Source organism: Cnephaeus nilssonii, assembly GCF_951640355.1.
Source record: "Cnephaeus nilssonii genome assembly, chromosome: 10".
Classification (NCBI taxonomy): Eukaryota; Metazoa; Chordata; class Mammalia; order Chiroptera; family Vespertilionidae; genus Cnephaeus; species Cnephaeus nilssonii.
The window spans coordinates 47,711,632-47,732,798 of record NC_137081.1 but is presented as its reverse complement, the minus strand read 5'-3'; the positions used below and the strand labels follow the sequence as shown (position 1 = coordinate 47,732,798).

The window sequence follows — 21,167 nt, the reverse complement described above, 5'->3', positions numbered from 1 at the left end:
AGTGAACTACCCTTTGAATATTAAAAATAAATAAATTTATGTTTGTACTACTTAAAGTTGTTACATGAATGTTTTGTTTTAAGCTCTTTAGCCATTTTTCAATAAATTATTAGCTAGTTATCTTGAATGAGCAAGTCCTGAATTAAATAATCTAGAAATGTAAGAAAATGTTAGAGAAATATGGTGTAAGTTCATTGCCTACTGTAGTATCCTAACTTAAAAAAAAATCTTTGATAACATTTTCATTAATATGGACAATGTTCCTGAGCAGAATTCTTCTTAATTCACAGTCTTTTAGTATTAAAGGAATTATTTTATTAAAACTCTTAAACCAGAATGGAAGCCTAAATTTACAGTCTTGCTAATAGCATACAACAACAAAAATATGTTTTGAGAGTGAATACCCATATATTTATCCATAGAAAAATAAATACCTAAAATAAAAACTAAATAAATACATAGCTGATGTTTGGGGAAATTACCTTTAAACATTAGAAAACTAAGTGACCCGGTGCATGAAATTTGTGCACATTAAAAGGGAATTAATTAGAGGAATATTTTAATATTGCTATTTTCCCTTTCTCCATAATAGAAGTGTCAGAGATGAAAGAAAATTAGTAAAATGTATATGAAAATAATATATAAATTTATTAATAAATAAACAATCACAACATGATATAACAACAACAAAGACATGATATAAAAACATCATGTAAAAACAACACTGATGCAATCATTTGTGAAAAAGCCAGGAGGTTACCAATCATTTGTGAAAAGCCAGGAGGCTCCCTCCTCCCTCTTGTCAGGGTCCAGGGTGCAGAGGAATGGGATTCCTGGCTGGCAGGCCGCTGACAGCAAGCTGTCCAATGGCTGATTCTGCGAAGAATGGGGCTCTCTCCTGTCAGGGTCCAGTTTGAAGGCTGGCCACACCCCTGATCACTCAAGACCCAGAGTTCTGCCATGCCCCAGCCGGGGCTCAGAGCTCCCTCCCGCCACTGCTACACCCAAACCAGGGCCGGGAGGGAGCTCCCTCCTGCCGGCAGCCTGCTGTTCAGTCTTCTGTCCAGTCATTTAGGCCGTGATGGCCCCTGGCTTTTTATATATTAGGACTAGATGACCGGTGCATTAAATTAGTGCACGGGGGTGGGGGGAGGTGCCTCAGCCCAGCCTGAACCCTCTCTAATCTGGGGCCCCTCGAGGGATGTCCAACTGCCCATTGTAAGAGAGACAGTCAGATATCCCTCTCACAATCCAGGACTGCTGGTTCCCAACTGCTTGCCTGCCAGCCTGTCTGATTGGGAACACTCTGACTGCCAGCTTGATCACTCCCTAACCACTCTAACCACTCTGACTGCCAGCTTGATCACCCCCTAACCACTCCCCTGCCAGTATGATCGACGCCTAACTACTCCCCTGCTGGCCCGATTGGCCCTAACTGCCCTCCCTGGCTGGCCCGGTTACCCATAACTGTCCTCCTTTGCCAGCCTGGCTGCCCCTAACTGCCCTCCTCTGCAGGCCTGGGTCCCCCCAACTGTCCTCCCCTGCAGGCCTGGTTGCCCCCAACTGCCCTCCTCTGCCAGCACAGTCACTCCTAACTGCCCTCTCATGCAAGCCTAGTCCCTTCCAACTGCCCTCCCCTGCTGGCCATCTTGTGACAGCCATTTTGTGTCCACATGGGGGTGGCCATCTTGTGAGTTGGAGTGATGGTCAATTTTCATATTACCTCTTTATTATATAGGATGCATTTCTTATTTCATCTAATTAAAGCATGTTTGACTTCAGAGGGTTACTCTGGAAGAAATATTTGAATTCAATTGCAACTCAGAAGAGCTAAAGAAATGAATCTGACCTCCATGTAAGATGGTAATTCATACCACAGTTAGCTTTGGTGTGAAAGACTCAATACAGATATTTTCTAAAACAACCACGTTTCTAAGTTTAATAAACAACATTTTAACTATAGAGCATCTCTATCATGACCCTAACCCTAATAAGATGAGAAGCTAAAGTTAAACAAAAACTCACCATTAATTAGAAATAGGACTGTCAATATAGCAACCAAGAATTTACTTGCAAGAATGACAAGACTTGGGCCTGGGCTTAGGGCTCTCCTGGTAGTAACCAAAATGTTGCCTAAGGGTCGTAGCTAAAGAAGCCTCCTAAGAATATTTGAAAACCTTAAAATCTGCCCCATGGCTCGAACTTACCTTAAACTATCCCGGTAGCTCCCTCTCCTAAAGGTCTGTTTGCTCTCGAGTAAAGCACCTTCAGTATCATCTTTTCCTATTTCAACACAGCATGAGGGATTCCTTAGTGTATGCAATAAACAGAACCATATCAAAATAAAATTACTTACTATGCTTGCCTAGCACATAATTGCCATGTCTGATGCTAAAAAAGACATTAACTACTAACTTTATTGCAATAAGTAAAATAGCCCTTGTCCAGCACATAAGTAAAATAGCCCTTGTCCAGCACATTCTAACAAAAAATTTCAAAATACTTAGCAAGATTGAATCTTTCAAACTGCATATGTATAATAACCTATGTGTTATCACCACAGAAACAAATATCTTATTGCATAAATCATAAAAATCTTAAGGGAAGCCCACTAGAAGTAGAAAAAAATGATAGACTCACCAAATTAAAAAAAAAATCATTTCAGAATAAATCACACATGTTATATGTATATAGTCATATTATTATATACAGTTACAGACTATACAATTATACCTAGTGGAATTCAAAAATTGATATCTGACATGGTAGAGAAAGTGTGGAGTGGTTGATTAATGTAGGTTAAGAAAAACCACCTAAACTGAAAATTCAGATTGAAAAAAAGAAGTTGTGCTAGGGCCTGAAGTATCTATTTACACTAGTGAAAATAAGCACAAAACATTTAGTCATTGATTCATTCACTTAACCAACAAGAACAGAGCTCCTACTGTGTGCAGGACACTATCGGGAGTCTCTCTTATTTGCAAAGTGTGTGTGTGTGTGTGGGGCGGGGAGTGGAGTAAGAGGGAGGGATGAAGTTGAATGTTCTTCAACAGAACACCTGGGCTCTATGACTTGATCAAATAACTGAACCTCCTGAGTGCCTGTCCTTTCCTTTATCATTTATATAATGCCTTCAAGGGCTTTTGGGAGAACAAATAAGACAGAGTACATTAAAATGCATAGAAAAACATAAAGCATTAATACATTAACTATTTAATACAACATATAAGCATAGTGAAAAAGGCACTTACCCTTTATGCTCTCCTCATTAAGGGCTTGATCTCCTTGACTTTGCAGAGTCACTAGAGTGAAGTAAACTCCTTTTCTTTCTAACAATTCTTCATGTGTGCCTCTTTCCACTGCTGCACCATGTTCAAAACCAATAATGACATCTGCAGCTCTAACCGTGGATAGGCGATGAGCGACTGAAATGATGGTATGCCCATGCTGAATCTGTAACAATGCATAGTGCACCATTAAATGAGACTGTAAGACAGAGCTGGCATCGACCTTTGGTTCATCTCAGAAGCCACAAGTAAGTCAGAGCCTCAGTCCCTGGGAGAATCCTTAAACGGCTGTGCAGACATTAGAAATAGCCAGCACACTTTCTCACATTGTTTGTCCAGTTGTTGATATTACTCAACAGCTAAAAACAAAAAAGGAAAATTTAAAACTCACAGATTTTGCCCTAGTCAGTTTGGCTCAGTGGATAGGGCGCTGACCTGCAGACTGAAGGTTCCCGATTCGATTCTGGTCAAGGGCACATACCTCGGTTGCAGGATTCTCCCTGGGTTGCACCCTGGTCAGGAAGAGTGCAAGAGGCAACCAATCGATGTGTTTCTCTCACATCAATATTTCTCTCTGTCTTTCCCTCTCTATTCCACTCTTTTTAAAAAATCAATGGCAGAATATCCTCGGGTGAGAATTAAAAAAGAAATAAAATAAAACTCACAGATTTTAAGTTAGACCTAACAAGATTTTAACTTTTACATTTGCAACTTCTGGGAGCAAATCATAACTGTCTTCTGTTCAACGGTGAGGAACATTGGAGTCAGCCAATGTTTTCTAAACAGTCAGACTGGATACACCGACCTATGGAGCACCTCTCTCTCTCTCTCTCTCTCTCTCTCTCTCTCTCTCCTCCCCCCATCCCCTCAATAAGCAACCTTTCCTACAACAGCACAAACATTTCCACATGTAAAATGAACTCAGACTTTCAACAAACCTTACTCAATGCCTCCTGCACCATGGCTTCACTCTCATTGTCCAGTGCCGAGGTGGCCATGTCCAAAAGCAGGATTTTGGGATTTCGAACCAGGGCTCTAGCAATGGCTACTCTTTGTTTCTGGCCACCACTCATCTGGCCTCCTCCTTCTCCAACAAGAGTGTCAAATTTCTAGGAAGAAAGTGAGCCCAGTAATGAATGGGAAGAATTTGAAGACTCCTGACTAATCCATCATGAGGTCCTTTCTAGTTTCCTCCTCAAGCATGAATTTTCATAGGTCTAACTTTTACTGAAATACCCTTTCCTGAGAAAGGTCTCATCAATATTTTTGTGTTTAAGATAAAGAAATTGATTTAATCTCTTATTCCCAGGTTCACTGGCTTTATAAATGTTTCTGGTTAGCTCAACTTCAAATAAAATGTTTCCACCAAGCTAAAAGTTGATTGAGACCCTAAAAATCCATTTTAGTGGATTAGAGCACTTATCAGATCTCATCTCTTTTCTCTAGCTAGACAACACAGAAAAACACAATGCTAAAGCTGTCTTTATATTGTGAAATACCAAACCACCTTTATAATCATCACCATCGACAGCAAACAGTTGCCAAGTATCTTGCATGTCTAGCATTATATAGGAACCTCACAACAGGTCAGACTCTTATCTTGCATATTACTAACCAATGTGAGTTGAGCACTCACCATGTATAAAGAAAGCACAGAGCTGAGCTTTACACATATCATCTCATTTAGTCCTCACAGATGTCCCATGAGGTAGATACTACTATTCCCCTCAATTGATAGATAAGGAAATGCTGAGGTGCAAGGGGGTAAGGTAACTTCTCCAAGTTTATAAAGCTGGCAAGTGGAGAGAAGCTGGGGCCTGTATGGAGGAAGTCTGATGCCAGAGTTTTATGCTCTTTAATCACTAGACTATATTACTAGCATACTCATGGCTGTAATCCTATTCATACAGGAAATTTAGAAGGTGGGCTAGAAATTGTTCTAGAGTACAGACTCTGGAGCCAGACCACCTGAGTGTGAACCTTGTCTCCCCTGCCTTGAGCAAGTTATTTGACCTCTCAGAGGGCTAAATGAATTAATAGATTAAAGTGCTTAGAAGAATGCCTGGTTTGTAGTAAGCACTATACTAGCATATGTTTTAACGAATAACAATGCTTCTTTGACTTAGCTAACCATTAGCAGCAAGCAAAATTCATATAATAATATGGAATTGGTTTTGTTGTCATTGTTGCTGAAAATGATGAAAAAGGGGGAATTTTGGAATGTGTTAGATACAGTGCTGAGGACACATATTAGCCACCTAAGTTCAAGAAAATTAAACAACAATGGGAGAATCAAAAGAGCATTGTGCAAGTTATTGCCACATAACAAATTTATCATCTGCTTTGGCAAATGCTTAATAGATAGAATAAGGAAATTGTAACTATGTCAAAGGGAGCTTTTAAAAGAACGTTCCCCAGCTTGGTAGACTTTTAGTAGATTAACAACATGGTTTCAAACAAAGGGGAAAAGTACTCATGGGTACTTTTCCAGCCTGACACAAAAACATGACATTAAAAATTTAATGATTTAGGATTCAAATGAAAAGAAATACATCTCCTAGGACTTTTTTCCCTTCTACCATTCACGAGTTTCCCTCTGGAATGAGAGGCTAGGGGTACCTGTGGCAGCTCCATGATGAAGTTATAGGCATTGGCTTCCTTGGCAGCTCGGACTATATCTTCCATCGTCGCCCCCTCTCGGCCGTAGCGAATATTCTCTGCAATGGTGGTGGAGAACAGAACAGGCTCTTGCTCCACAATTCCAATCTGAGCTCTAAGCCACTGAATGTTAAGAGAGCGAATGTCATGGCCATCCAAAGTCACCTAGAGAACGTGAGCACAACATCACATCTCTCAGAATCCTTCAGGGTCTGGATCGTAATACTATGTTGTACTTAACCCATGGGGAGAAAAAGTAGAGATCAACAAGATGGTAAAGGAAACAATTCCTCTTATAATATGGTTGCTTATATAAGAATGACAATATACTATTATAATTAAAATCAAATATAGCTATAGGATAATTCATTGTAGAAACATAAATGATGTAAAGGTCACTTAATTTAACGTGATTGGCAAAGGGTTTTACTTCCTCAATAAAGAGTACAGTCACATGTGTCTCTCTCTCTCCCTTCCACTATCTCTAAAAAAAAAAAAAAAATCAATGGAAAAATATCCTCAGGTGAGGATTAACAACAACAAAAAGAGACAGTTATTCACCATACTTTGAATATTTTTACTATGTTTTTTTAAAATATATATTTTTATTGATTTCTGAGAGGAAGGGAGAGGGAGAGAGAGATAGAAACATCAATGATGAGAGAATCATTGGTCAGCTAACTCTTGCATGTCCCCCTCTGGGGACCAAGCCCCCAACCTCAGCATGTGCCCTATTGGGACTTGAACTGTGACCTCCTGGTTCATAGGTCAATGGTCAACCACTGAGCCATTGTGGCCAGGCACTATGTTTTGACTTGTGACCTAAAATGGACTTCAAAAGATGCAATGAAAATAAGCAATGATTCCTATCTTGTATATATGTTTTATAGTAAAGCTTACTTTCTGGCTAGATTCACCAAAATAGTACTTTGCTATTCAACAGCAATTGAAACTGTGAGTGGGATGAGAAAATTAAATTACTATTAGCAAAAATATTAAAATATTACATCAAGAAACCATGATTTTAATATATTTAGAGTATAGTTATGCTGGTATGAGGCCAAGAATATCCAATCAGAGAATGACATGTCTGTGACATAGGAAAATTCTGGTTTGTTTGCCATGTTAGTGTAATAGTACATGCACTATAGAGAATTCATTGCATTCAAGTATTTAATATGTACTCAAACGATTCTATCTTGATAAGAATGATTTAGAGAGTGAAAAGCCCTTGGCACTTAACAGACCTGGGTTTAAATCGGGGGCAACTCTCAATCTCTTTGACTCTTCTTCCTCATTTGTAAAATGATATTTACCTTTGATAATCATTGTGAAAATAAGTAATCATTTTTATAAAATATTTTAATTATAATATGTGATAAATAAATGGAAATTATTATATTTATTTTCTTACTTTCAGTTTAATGTTTATAATCAAATAAACACAAGGGGAAAAAAGACTAAGTAATTTGTGAATTTATATAATTTTTTTAAAACCTAACTTCTCAAAGCTATAATAACTGTTCTCTGTTAATTCTGGCAATGGAAGCTTTCCTATACTTAGCATTTGAAGAGCTTCAGGAGAACTATAATAATTTTGTTATTATACAAAGAAGTAAATGAAAACTTTAGTTCACTGAGGAGGCGCCACTTGGAATGTATCCATCAGAGAATGGAGTGGTTGTTCAGTGAGCAAGGTCATGCAAGGAATTAGTGCAGTCATGGCAGTCAAAATCATTAAGTCAACCCCGCATGTGTCAGGATGGTCTCAGTGTATGCTAAGCCTTTGGGCTTGATTAAGTTATCACCATTTGCACTTTCCCATCCCCTGTAGTGAGAAGTTTCTGGAAGACACACACCATGCCTTTACTGGGATCGTAGAATCGCTGGATGAGCTGCAGGGCTGTGCTCTTCCCAGCTCCACTGGATCCTACCACAGCCGTCATTTCCCCTGGTTTGATGACCATGCTGAGGTTATTTAAAATCTGCAGAGAAAAGAAAAGAACAATGTTAGCAGCTAAGCTGCAAGTTAGGATGCTTTGTGAGGATATTGTGTTTGTTTAATTGTGATGATGGGGCAGCCATCTTGTAATGACGTGGGGTGGCCACCTTGTGATGTGAGGGTGTGAGGGTCAATTTGCATATTACCTCTTTATCATATAGGATAATGTAAGTGTATATGCATATATGTGTGTGTTTATCTGCATTATAGATATGCATTATCAAAATTAATTTCATGGGATTTAGTACTGTGGGGATAACAGAAATATTATTAGGAAAGGGTGGCTAGAGGTACTCTGTTAAAATTAGGAAAAAGTCTCATTTCAAAGACAATTTATTCAGGGGGAGTAGATCCTAATTTTCCTGTAGAGTAAATTGCCTTTAAAGATACTTGTTCATTAGGTACAGGAAAACCAAATTTTCTTCACCATGGGTGACTATGAGCATATCATAAGATTACCTTTGCACCAAGGACTGATATATTGGCCCTGATGAAATTACAGATAGGAAGTAAAAAACTGCAAAGACAGCAGCTTTCCTTTGCCACTTCATATCCTACCTGCTCTGAGTGTTCTACCTTCTGCACTCTCTAAGGAGGTGGTTTGACATAGTTGTACTTCTTAATTGTTCTGATTGCCTTGCATTTTATTGAACTCATGGCTACAATGACAGGGCCTGACACACTCATTTCAACAGAGTCATAAAGGTGACTTAACCAGAAAGTGCTGCCAGACTGTGTTCTTACCAAAGGGGTTTGCACAGCATTGTCATCATGAAGGAATGTGGTTTGGTGCTTAAGAAATAATATGACACCCAAGGACACTTCCAGGGAAACATGCTTCTGTTCCATGTTCCTGGAAACTGAATCATGCTTCAGAAAAACAAGCAATTCGTGGCTCTGGAAATGAATCACCAGGAATAAAATGCTGTTGTTCCTGGAGGAAAGATTGGCACTTACCTTCACCTCTGGTCTGGAAGGATAGTGGAAGGTCACATTATGGAATTGAATTTCACCTTTAATTCGATCCAACTTGTAACCATCTTCTGACATGCAGTCAATAACAGGTTTCTGGAAGAGAATGTAAAAGGGATATAGCAACAACATGTATTAGATGCATTTACTGTCCATCTCAGTTTGAATCTACTCATAAAAGAGAATAACAACCAGGTAAGACATTGCAGAGATATGCTAAAGATAAGTTTCTTCCACATTAAATAATTATTAATAATAATAATTAGCATTTATGGAGATATTATATTATGATATATTAATGGTATTATGCTATGTTACTATATAATATATTAGTATATAATATGTTATATGTATTATGTTATATATTAATATACATATACATTTTATCTGTATTATATTATATATGTTAACATCTTATCTAATAAAAGAGAAACATGCAAATTGACCGTACCTCTGCTACGTCCACAAGCCACGCCCACCAGCCAATCAGGAGCGAGTATGCAAATTAACCCAACCAAGATGGCGGCGGCCATGGAGCTAGAGCAAGCAGGAGGCTTGGGTTGCCCCCAGCGATGGAGAAAGCCAAGCTTCCTGCCCGCCCTGGCTGGCCCTGGCTTCCGCTCAAGCTCAAGGCTACAAAGTTTCAATTATAGAAGATAAATAAGTCCCAGATACCTGCTTCCAGCCAGCCCTGGCCTCCGCTCAAGGAGGCACTGAAAAAAAAAAAAAGCAAAAACGGAAGGGCTGAGAGCTTGGGTTGCTGGGGGCCATGGCCAGTCTGCAAACAGCAGGACCCCCACCCTGATCCAGGACACCCTTCAGGGCAAACCAGCCAGCCCCCACTCATGCACCAGGCCTCTATCTATACTAATAAAAGGGTAATATGCTAATTAGACTGGGAGACCTTCCAGGAGACCTTCCGGACGTTCTTCTGGACAAAGCCATGGTGGCGGGGCTGAGGTAGAGGTGGTTAGAGGCCAAGAGGGGAGGGCAGTTGTGGGTGATCAGGCCAGGATGGGATGGCAGTTGTGGGTGATCAGGCTGGTGGGGGGCGGGGCCGTTGGGGGTAAGCAGACCAGCATGGGGGCCAGTTGGGGGTGAGCAGGCCATCAGTGGGGGTCAGTTGGAGGTGATCAGGACAATGTGGGGGGCAGTTTGGAGTGAGCAGGCCAGCAGGGGGACAGTTGGGGGCGAGCAGCCCAGAGGGGAGGGGAGGTGGGGGCAAGCAGGTCAGCAGGGGGGGCAGTTGGGAGTGAGCAGGCCGGCAGGGGAGGCAGTTGGGGGCAAGCACACTGGCACAGGGGGCAGTTGGGGGTGATCAGGCTGGCGGGGGAGGGGTAGACATTTGGGGGCGAGCAGGCCGGCAGGGGCAATCAGGCAGGTGAGCGGTTAGGAGCCAGCAGTCCCAGATTGCAAGAGGAATGTCCGACTGCCGGTTTAGGCCTGATCCCTGTAAACTGGCAGTCGGACATCCTTCAAGGGGTCCCAGATTGGAGAGGATGCAGGCTGGGCTGAGGAACACCCCCCCACCCCTACCCGGTGCACGAGGGCCACTAGTATAATATAATATAATAATATATAATATATAATATAAATAACTAATATATACTTAATTTTAATTTATATAAAATATTATGCCAATTAATAAAAATTATATATCACCTTAGTTAATTTAATTATTTATTGACATGTTACTATGACATTATTATTTAACAACATACTAATATAATATATAGCACTGATCTATATATTAAGATTATTACATATAATTATATTACTAAAATACCATGGAAGACAATGCACTAGGTGTTTTAGTGTACTTTTTTTCATTTATGTAATTGTCACTGTAACCTAACAAGACATTTTTTCACTTGAGGAAGTTGAGAAATCTCAGAGGTTAAGTATCTTGCCTAAGGCCACACAACTAGTCAACCACTCCGGGGTCTAAGATTTGAGTAACTGAATGTCCTCAGGGGATGTCTTCAAACACTATCAACTTTCAGTTGATTTGCTGAATTTCACCTCTGCTGTTGTTAGTAGTGAGCCTAATCTAGAACTTAACCATTCCAGTTCATCAGACAAGGGTCCTCTCCTGCTACCAGGACATCCCCAGGTCAGCTTCTTACTCTTCCACACTAGTGAGAGAAATTCATTACCATATCTCTATTTGGGGCTATAGTGTAACCTACTTTCTTCTTGGGTCTCCAATAAAGATAATAAAATAATTTTTAAATGCCTTAATTTTTTGACACAGTTTAAGGGGCTTTTTAGACTCATCATTTTACCTGAGCATATAACAACCCAAGAATGAGAATTTGGATCATTCAACAGGCCTATGTGGTTTTCAATAATCTCTTTATATCCCAATACATAAAACCCCAAAGTATAAAACGGATGAAGTGATGAGAAATTTTCTCAGGAAGGTTATATGCCTCATAAGTAGCTATGATTTAGGGAACCCACGAAGCACCGCCTAGTTATGATTTAGGGAATGCACAAAGCATTCTTGGATTTACTGGGCTTCTGACTCTTAGCCTAGGGCATTTTTTTCAGAGAGAAAGAACATGTTGCCATTTTCTCCTTCTGTTCTTGGATTTTGACTTTCTACCTTGACCTCCAATGATTTAATAGATTAACTAGAAAAATTCTAGCCACACTATCATTGTCCTTTTCAAGCTGGTACAGACTTTCCGTCACATTTACAAAATAATCCAATCGTGTGAACTTGGCTTTAAAGTCCTGCATGATCTGGCCCCTTCCCATCCCTCTAGCCTCCGTCCCCTGCTCACTCAGTTTCATCACACTGGCCCTGTTTTAGCTTCTTGCATTCACCAAGCTATTTTCCAAACTGAAGGCCTTTCTTCTATGAATACCCTCCCATTCACCACCCCCAGTCTCCCTTTGCAGGGCCAACTCTCTTTCCTTTGGTTCTCAGCTCATATACTACCTCCTCAGAGATAATTCCATCATCATCACTTAATTTAAACACTCCTTCCCACCCCCAATTGCTATCACATTGACCTATTTAAATTCCTTCAGTGTACTCTTTAATATTATCTTCTCTTTAAATGTGCTTATTTCTTTTTAAAAATATATTTTTATTGATTTCAGAGAGGAAGGGAGATGTAGAAAGATAAGAACATCAATTATGAGAGAGAATCATTGATCAGCTGCCTCCTGCACACCCTACACTGGGGATCAAGCCTGCAATCCAGGAATGTGCCCTGACCGGGAATTAAACAGTGTTCTCCTGGTTCATAGGTCGATGCTCAAACACCTGAGCTATGCCAGCCCGATAAATGTGCTTACTTTTTTATTGCCTGTTTCCCAGTTATGATATGAAAGCAGGTGCCTTATTGGTTCTGTTTCACTCTTGCACTCCCAATTCAGAACAGGGTCAGGCTCATGACAGCACTTATTGAATATTGCTGAATTAAGGGCATTCTGATAGTTCCTGATAGTTTTTAACACTGAGGGTAAATTCTTTAGGAGTTCATTCCTCTTCCCACCCCCAACCTATGAATAGCCTTTACCTTTGGCCTTTTCATACCTGGTCTATTGTCTCAAAAATGCTGGTGGCCGCTGCACGTCCAGTGGCAAAGGCTTCCAAACAAGAAGATGCATTGCCAAGATTTAAAGCTCCCACTATGACACTGAGGAAAATCTGAAGTGAGAAGAGATAAACATGGTGTTCATGTGTTTTTGGGCTATCCAGGTGAATTCAGAGATTTCAATCAACACAAAGTGGGTTAGAATAGTGATATGATAATTTGATTCATTATATAAATAGCCTTATTATGGTTTTCCTGGTGAAAGTGTCCCTGAAATAATAAAGACAATATGATTAGCTTGATTGTCCTAGAACTTGGTACTCACAATATAGATCTGCTACTACTATTACTGCTATATTACTCCTACTAGTATACTAGCTATTAGAATAACTACTACTACTACTACTACTACTACTACTACTACTAGTACTATACAACTACTAGCAATAATAATAATAATAATAATAATAATAATAATAATGTTATGTTTCTATGTGCTTTATCCTGTATTGCTCCATTTAATCCTTAACAGAGGTGTGTGGAGGTTACCTAACTTCACATATGTCACAATATATATTAAGTGGTAGAGCAGTATCTAACCCCATTCATGACTGACATTCTGTCTACCTCCCAGGTCCATCTGCTGGAGGTTGCATGCAGGTGGAGTGGCCAGGTTCTTGTGCAGAGCTGGGGAAGCTGTCATTGATTCACCAACTCAACCATCTCATTAGGTTAGGTAAAGGCGACCTGATCATGACCCAATAGCACTCTGTTTTTATCAATTTATAAAGGAAGAGAAAATTCCTCACACTGGCCTCCAGGAGGAGCACAAGACTCCTTCTCTCCACCCTTCCAACCAAAGATTGATTGCCCAGTCACTTAACTCAAATGGAGGATATCTCAATGGTCGCCATCTATAAGCGACTACAGTTATTTGTTGAGCTAAATATTGACTTTTGCATGAATGTAGTCTTTTTCGGGTAATCATTTCAGATGATCCTGGTCTGTGGTGATTTCCATGAGCTGGATTCTGCCCAGAGTCCCTTTCTACTCTCTTCCTTATGGCTGGACCACGGGGCTTCTCAAAGGCTCCCAGCCATCTCCCTCCCTCTTCAGTCACCTCTCCATTCCACACACCAGGATTATGTGGGCCAGCCCCCTCTTGACTTCTCCCTGAATTCCCCACTCTATGTAGGGGGCAAACATCTCTTCATCTGTCCTTCTTGTTCCTTTTCCTTAATTATGGCAGGTAAGTCCTCCCATGGGCAGATTACTTAATCTTTCAAGCCCCAATTTTTTTTATCTATAGCACAGAGATAATGAGAGTATGTACCTCATGCAACTGTTATGAGCATTAAATGAGATAATGCATGTAAAGGTGATTAATCCAGTTCAGCCATATAAATAATAGTAATGATGATGAAGAAAGAAGCATGATTTCACAGTTAGGAAGTGATAAGATGAACAAACAGAACAGTAATTGTGGTGTAGTTTGGGTTAAGACCACCATATTCCAAAGTCTTCCTATCTGAGCAAAGGAACCCTTCCATGTGTACTAGCTCAGGGGTCAATAAACATCTCCAAACAGCCAGGTGGTAATAGTTTAGGCATTTAGGCATTACTCAACTCTGCTATCTAGTACAAAAACAGCCATAGACACTATTAAGCAAATGGCTTCTGGCTGTGTTCCAATAGAACTTCATTTACAAAAACAGGCAGCAGGCTGGCGTTAGCTTGCAGGCCATAGTTTGCTAACCCCTGGTCTAGATTCTAGACTGACTCACTAGGTTACTAAACTGTTTGTGCTTAAATCCTCACTCAGCTAGGCTTTGCAAGCATTACCTCAAATAAAGTCTCTCTCAGGGTTCTTAGGAGAGCAGTGAGTGAGATAGGACAGGGACATGCAACTAATACCTCACAAAGCTGGCACACATCCCAATAGACCCTCATTGCTCACTCCAAATATCACTCTTTAGCCCTATGGACTAGTGTGGGGAAAGGGAGGGCTGGAAGGACCACTGGGAAGCAATCTACCTGAGGGTGTGCTGTGCTGGAGAAAAGGGGATCTGTGACTACTTGGAAGACAGATCCAGAGTCAGGAACACAGTGGTTAATGGGTCAGGCCCCCAACACTTGAGTTCAAATCTGACTTTATACCACTCGGCACATATTTCTCAACCTCATGGCTCTATTTCATTTTTAAGTGGTAGTATAATAACATCAATTACAGAATAAAATTATATTACCTATGATAATTTTATTAAATACCTCACTCAGTGCTTCACACCATGTATATAATTAATAATTTTATTTTCTATTACTGCTATTATTTTTTATTGTTGAGTCCTGAAACTTAAGAGGGGCATGAAAGAGCAGCCTTCTTCACCATTCAGTTCCCTTACATTTTTTTCCCTCATAGATCACAGAGTATGATTTTCGTCTGGGTACAAGTAATACTAATTACAATAATTTATGTGAACTCCTTACCATTTATGCTCAATTACTATGCAGCCAATAATGATTTTGTGCATCACAAAATGCATTAGATTAACCTAATTGTTAATTAGTTTAGTGGATTAAAAAACTCAACTCTTGCATACTCAGTCTTCATAGTTTGCTGCTCAAGCATGAGTGAAAGAGAAGTGGGGTGGAGAGAGAAGAGGGGTGGGAGAAGAAAGAGAGAGAGAAAAAAAACAATCAATGCTTATTCTGTTAAAGGATGTCTCCCACTTGCCCAAAGAAAAATTTCTTAAGGTGTAAGAGGAGGCTTGCAGGAAGAGGTTAGAAGTAAAAGGCAGGTTTATAATTGATGACTAATATAGGGAATATAGTCAATAATATTTTCATGAATATGTATGGTACCAGGTGGGCAATGGAAATATCGGGGGAGCACTTTGTAAAGTTTATGACTGTCTGATCATTATGCTGTACACTTGAAACTAATACAAAATAATAATGAATGTATATTATAATTTAAAAATAAATTGTTTAAAAGCTTTACAAAATAAAAAAGTATTGATGACTAAAATGTTAGAGAGATGTAGTATGCATGTCTGCATATAGTAGGTACTCAAGAAATATTAATTGGGAGAATGAATTATCTACAGAAGGTAAGAGTAGTCCACAATCAAACTGGAAACTCAAAGGTGAGAACTGTTAAATTAATTAAACAAGGAGGTCATTAGACTGAAGTGGTTTTATGTCTTAGTATCTTACATAAGCAAACCAAAACCTAAGCCTGAAATTGCCTCAAGGTTAAGAAATCAAAACCTACAAGCAACCAATCACAAAGAGCCAATTAGTTTTTTTCAAATAAGACAACTGCTTAAGCTATAACCAATCAAATAATGTCTTTGTGTTGCTTCCACCTCTTCTCTATAAAAGTCTTTGCCCTCATTTCTATCATGAAGCCCTTCTAACAACTTCTATTTTGGCACCACTAAATTAGTATTATTTTTGCTCAAATAAACTCCTAAAAGTTTTAATATGCCTCAGTTTTTCTTTTAACAGAACCATAAAATTGGATTCTTGTAAAGAGAGCTCCAAGGTTTTTTTTTAAAACTCACTCTTTCCAATTGGAATCATATATTATTTAATTTTCAATTTACCAATTTATTTTTTTCTGTCCTCTCCTTGCAGGCATAGAATGAAAGGAAAGATGTCTTTTCTCAATGCTTGTACTTCTGCAGAATGAGCAGATATAAGCATCTGACCAATAAAATACGTTTGCATTACCTGTTCAGCTGAGGATTTTATTGGCTTGGCATTTTAATAACTCATTATGTTTTCACAAATATGTTCATTAGCACATATATTGTGTTACTATTAAGCTCAGTTATATGAGCTGTTAATTTTTAGCTGAGAAATCACTGACTTTCAATTTTCATGCCATATTATCTTTTGGACTCAGTCAGAAAAATGGTTGTTTTGCAGCTATAAAATCTTTATTTAATTGAAAATCATTAAATTGGTGGTCTCATCAATTCAAATGCTCAGCATCCCTTTACTATAAAATGCATTCGTGTTGTTCATTTCTGCAGATGGACTCCACCGAATCATTGACACTGTCCTCCCTCAGACAGTAAAGGAATAAACAAAACGCCTTAACTGTGGGCTTTTCTGAGATGCCAACAGGAAATGTTACACGTGGGTCATCAAGAACCAAGTACCTGGACAAGGGCTCCTGCTGTATATTCTCCATCATCCAGGACGAGTTTGGAGCCGTACCAGAAGGCCAGTGCATAACACAGGAAGATGAGACACCACATGAAGCCAGTAAAAAATCCCATCACTATCCCTTTTCTAATCCCCCAACGCTGGGCAAACACAAGGTTTTTCTCATACCTGTGAAGAGAAAACATTTGGGCCTATTTCATCAGCAGCAGTAGCAGCTCAAGCTGGAATATTTAATTGAGGAAAGCCAATGATGATAAAGGCATCTAAACACAGAACAGCTTTAGGGAAAGAAAACAATAACTTCTGTGTAGTTATTTAATGTTTGTCTCAACCTGGCAATGAAATGAGTTGAAAGGATGATGCCTAACAAAATCTCATAGTTGATTACTTCAGGGATGAGTACAGTGGGGTAAGCTTTGCCCCCAAGAGAAAATAATTGTTCAGCACACATGTCTAAACATGACGGATCCAGTACTGTTTGTGCTTATATTGTTTCATTAAGTCATGTGACATGCTTTCTTTCAGTTTTCTTCCAGGTTTGAAAATAGCGTTCGCACCAACTCATCTGCATGTACTCACTCACCTATCTGCCCTGTGACCAAGAATGCTATGTTGTAACATGATGGGTCAGATTCACAGCCATGGTACATGGATAACTATGTGGAAATTCAGTCCAAACACTAAGCTTCAGTATTTCTATCATTTAGCCATTAATAATGGGCATTGTCTTAAAGCATAGTCATTCTGTAACTGCCTTCCTATATCTCAAAAAGTAAATTTGTGGAGAATTTTAACATTTCATAGGACAAAACTGAAGGTCTAGCCTATGTTTGTTAATTTTTAAAACATTCACACTGCTTGTTTTATTAACAATAGAAGAAGATATCTTTCATAGTGAAGGAAATATGCTACTGAAATTTTTTAATGAGAAATAAGAAAACTTCATTCCACAAACCAAAAGAAGCAAACGAAAAATAAAAGAGGAAAAGAGATAATTAGAGACTGTAAATCCTATTCTCTTTTTTATTTGGTGAATTTGCTAGCATTTGAGAATGTGTAGTTGACTAGCTGAATAAAACACATTGAATAAAAAAAGTGTTCAATAAAAATGTGTGAAATTGCACTTTAGATCATGTAGGCCTTTCCTTGATGGCATAAACTGTTACAGCTGGGAATGCAGTACAGTATGTGTGCATACACCCACCAGAGTTAGAAATAAATATCTAACCCAAGATGGCTTTTTAAAAATTACCAACTCTAACATCTTCCAGAACACATAGCTAAGGGCTTGGGAGTCCTTGTAGTGCTCTGATCGCTCTCATTACTCTGCCAAGCTACCTCTGAACAAAAGCTCCTTCTGGGTACCATAGACCAAGGTGAATATGCCACTTTACACAAAAAAATGGAGAAGCTTCAGGGTAGTATATGGATCAAGGAAATTCAGGAAAGTGGCAGACATTTCAATTAACCAACCTTTCAACCTCTTTTTTCTCACCGCCAAAAGCAGCCACTGTGCGAATGGATGAAATGACTTCATCAGCCACTGACCCTGCTTTCGCATAGGCCTTCAATTCACGGTCAGTAAACGTGGACACACTCTAAAATCCAAAAGAAGAAAATAATATCTGAAGACCAGGTAATTAAGTCAGTCTGTCACTCAGTGATTCATTTAGGTGAGTAAACAGGTGTCATGGTTTAACACAAGACTACATTCTCGCCAAGGAAGGATTTGGTCTAAAGTTGATGTGTGCTAAGCCTCATGCACCAGTGTTTGGTTGTTGCATTAAAAGTCAACCTCAAAACCATCAACAAAACAACAAGAAAGCCCACTACATGGGAGAACATATTTGCCAATGCTATTTCAGATAAGGGTTTAATCTCCAAAATTTACAGAGAACTTATACAACTTAACAAAAGGAAGATAAATAATCCAATCAAAAAATGGGCAAAGGACCTAAATAGACACTTTTCGAAAGAGGACATACAGAAGGCTCAGAGACATATGAAAACATGCTCAAAGTCACTAATCATCTGAGAGATGCAAATCAAAATAACAATGCGGTACCATCTCACACCTGTCAGAATGGCTATCATCAACAAATCAACAAACAATTGCTGGCGAGGATGCGGAGAAAAAGGAACCCTCCTGCACTGCTGGTGGGAATGCAGACTGGTGCAGCCACTGTGGAAGACAGTATGGAGTTTCCTCAAAAAGTTAAAAATGAAACTCCCATTGACCCAGTAATTCCACTTCTAGGACTATATCCCAAGAAACCAGAAACACCAATCAGAAAAGATATATGCACTCCTATGTTCATAGCAGCACAATTTACAATAGCTAAGATTTGGAAACAGCCTAAGTGCCCATCAGCTGATGAATGGATTAAAAAATTATGGTACATCTACACAATAGAATACTACGCTGCTGTAAAAAAGAAAGAACTTTTACCACTTGCAACAACATGGATGGAACTGGAGAGCATCATGCTAAGCGAAATAAGCCAGTCAGAGAAAGATAAATAACACATGACCTCACTCATATGTGGGATATAATGATCAACATAAAATGATGAACAAAAATAGACCCAGAGACAAGGGGCAGGGGAGGGGGCATTAGAGATCAACCAAAAGACTTGTATGTATGCATATTAGCATAACCAATGGACACAGACACTGGGGCAGTGGGGGCTGCCCTCGGGGGTGGGAGTGTCTGGGAGGGTCAATCAGGGGGAAAGGAGACATATGTAATACTTTAAAAAATAAAAAATAAAAATAAATGATACTGCTCAAACTAAAAAAGAAAAAAAATTCAGCCTCAAAACCCCTCTCACAGAGTAAGTCCCAACTAGGGCATTCTGTGAGACCACAGTGTTTCATCATTCCAGTAAATAAGTTTTCAAGTCAAAACACAGCGGGGGTAGATGGGTAGGTGGCTGTGTTTGTGGATGGGTGGGTGGGAAGATACCAACCAAAGAACTTGTATGCATATATGCATAACCCATGCACACAGACAATAGGGTGGTGAAGGGGTGGGGGTGGGCTAGAAGTGGTCAATGGGGGGAAAAGAGGGACATATGTAATAATTTCAACAATAAAGTTTTAAAAAATAAAAAAATACAGCCATTATTAATTATTTTTTAAAAGTCACATTTCATTGCTACTGGCCAAAGACCATTGCACAATTCACAGACAAACATCAGAGGCAAAGGCCAGAGGTCAGTGCAGGCATCACGTTTTTAGAATATAGAATGACAGAGAGGTACCGAGCCTGCAAAGGCATAATGAGGCAGAGTTAATTGCACAGGAGAAAGCTTCAGATAAATACTACACTATTTATCTACCAACTACCTTTGCTTTTCACAAAAAGAAATAAAAAGACATTGTACTTAATATTAAACAAGTTACTTTTTCTAAAATTGGACTTAGATCGAATCCTAGTTAGAATTAACTACCAACAAAATTCCTGGCACAGATGAAGAAACAAGGAGGGGAAAAAGCAAATATTGTGGAAAATTATCTTATTCAGCAAACCTAAAAAACATATAGTACCCACACTAAGGATTTCTCTTCCAAGTTTTTCTAAACTTTTAGCAGCAAAACTCTTATCAAACAAACTCTTAAGCACAATTCTAGGATATAAAATAAGTAAAAGTAGTATTTTATTGCAATATATTTATCTCACAAGTCCACATTTTATAAAACTTCTGTGAATTGAAAAGGCAACAATAAGAAAAGTGAGGCTACTTTCATCAACATTTAAATTTGGGTGTTATGGATAACTGTAGTTTTTACCACAATCCGTTTCTAATTTATTTCACGAATATGTACTGGCGGCATGGTAATGAGATAATTAAGTAGTTATGAATGTTATCAATTTTTGTTGTAATGACACATTAATAATCTCACTGAAACAGATACGGGAGCTTTAAAAAATGTAGATTGGGGAATATCTAACAATTGCTCATGTTTCTCATCATAAGTATAAAAGTCAAAGGAAAACAAAACCCATAATATCTTCCACCATGTCATATATTGCCCCTCCACCTTTTCTTGCCTTGTTTCGAATTGAGCCCAGGGAAGATGCCTGTATCATTTTCCACAAACAGGCACAGACTTGAAGTCAAGAAGAAACCAGCGCAGAGCCATCACGTTGCAAATCACTTGAAGTTGAAATATGGGCACTGAGACAAGGGAAGCAGTGCTCTCAGCCTGTGTAAAGCCAAGGAAACCAGGCCACGTTGTTGGTCTCTTAAAATGTGTCATGTGATCTGGTAGAGTGTGAATATTAATTTATCATGGGTTTCAAGAAAGAGGTTACATGTATTTGGCAGGAAAAATTTTTAATCAAATATTTTCAGAATCCCCACAGACCTTCCACAGAAACTGAGGCGCCTCTGGAGTGCAGCTGGAGAGCATTTGGTAGAAAAGACTTATGCAAAGCTTGCATGATATGGTGGATTGGGAACAAATAAAGGCTAATAACTCTTTAGTAATTAATTCTGTGTCAGGTGCTGTGCTAAG

General features: G+C 39.1%; 1 protein-coding gene across 1 annotated transcript in view; it reads right to left on the bottom strand.

Annotated features, from left to right (window-relative positions):
- Positions 1-21,167, bottom strand: part of ABCB11 (ATP binding cassette subfamily B member 11) — a 79,006-nt gene that overhangs the window by 37,717 nt on the left and 20,122 nt on the right. Inside the window, exons 8-16 of the mRNA XM_079781807.1 lie at positions 18,120-18,244; positions 16,640-16,814; positions 12,470-12,583; positions 8,905-9,015; positions 7,805-7,930; positions 5,907-6,110; positions 4,226-4,396; positions 3,252-3,453; positions 2,208-2,283 (exon numbers count right to left, since the gene is read on the bottom strand). Of these exons, the coding sequence (XP_079637933.1) occupies positions 2,208-2,283; positions 3,252-3,453; positions 4,226-4,396; positions 5,907-6,110; positions 7,805-7,930; positions 8,905-9,015; positions 12,470-12,583; positions 16,640-16,814; positions 18,120-18,244 (1,304 nt within the window). The remainder of the gene's footprint in view (positions 1-2,207; positions 2,284-3,251; positions 3,454-4,225; positions 4,397-5,906; positions 6,111-7,804; positions 7,931-8,904; positions 9,016-12,469; positions 12,584-16,639; positions 16,815-18,119; positions 18,245-21,167) is intronic.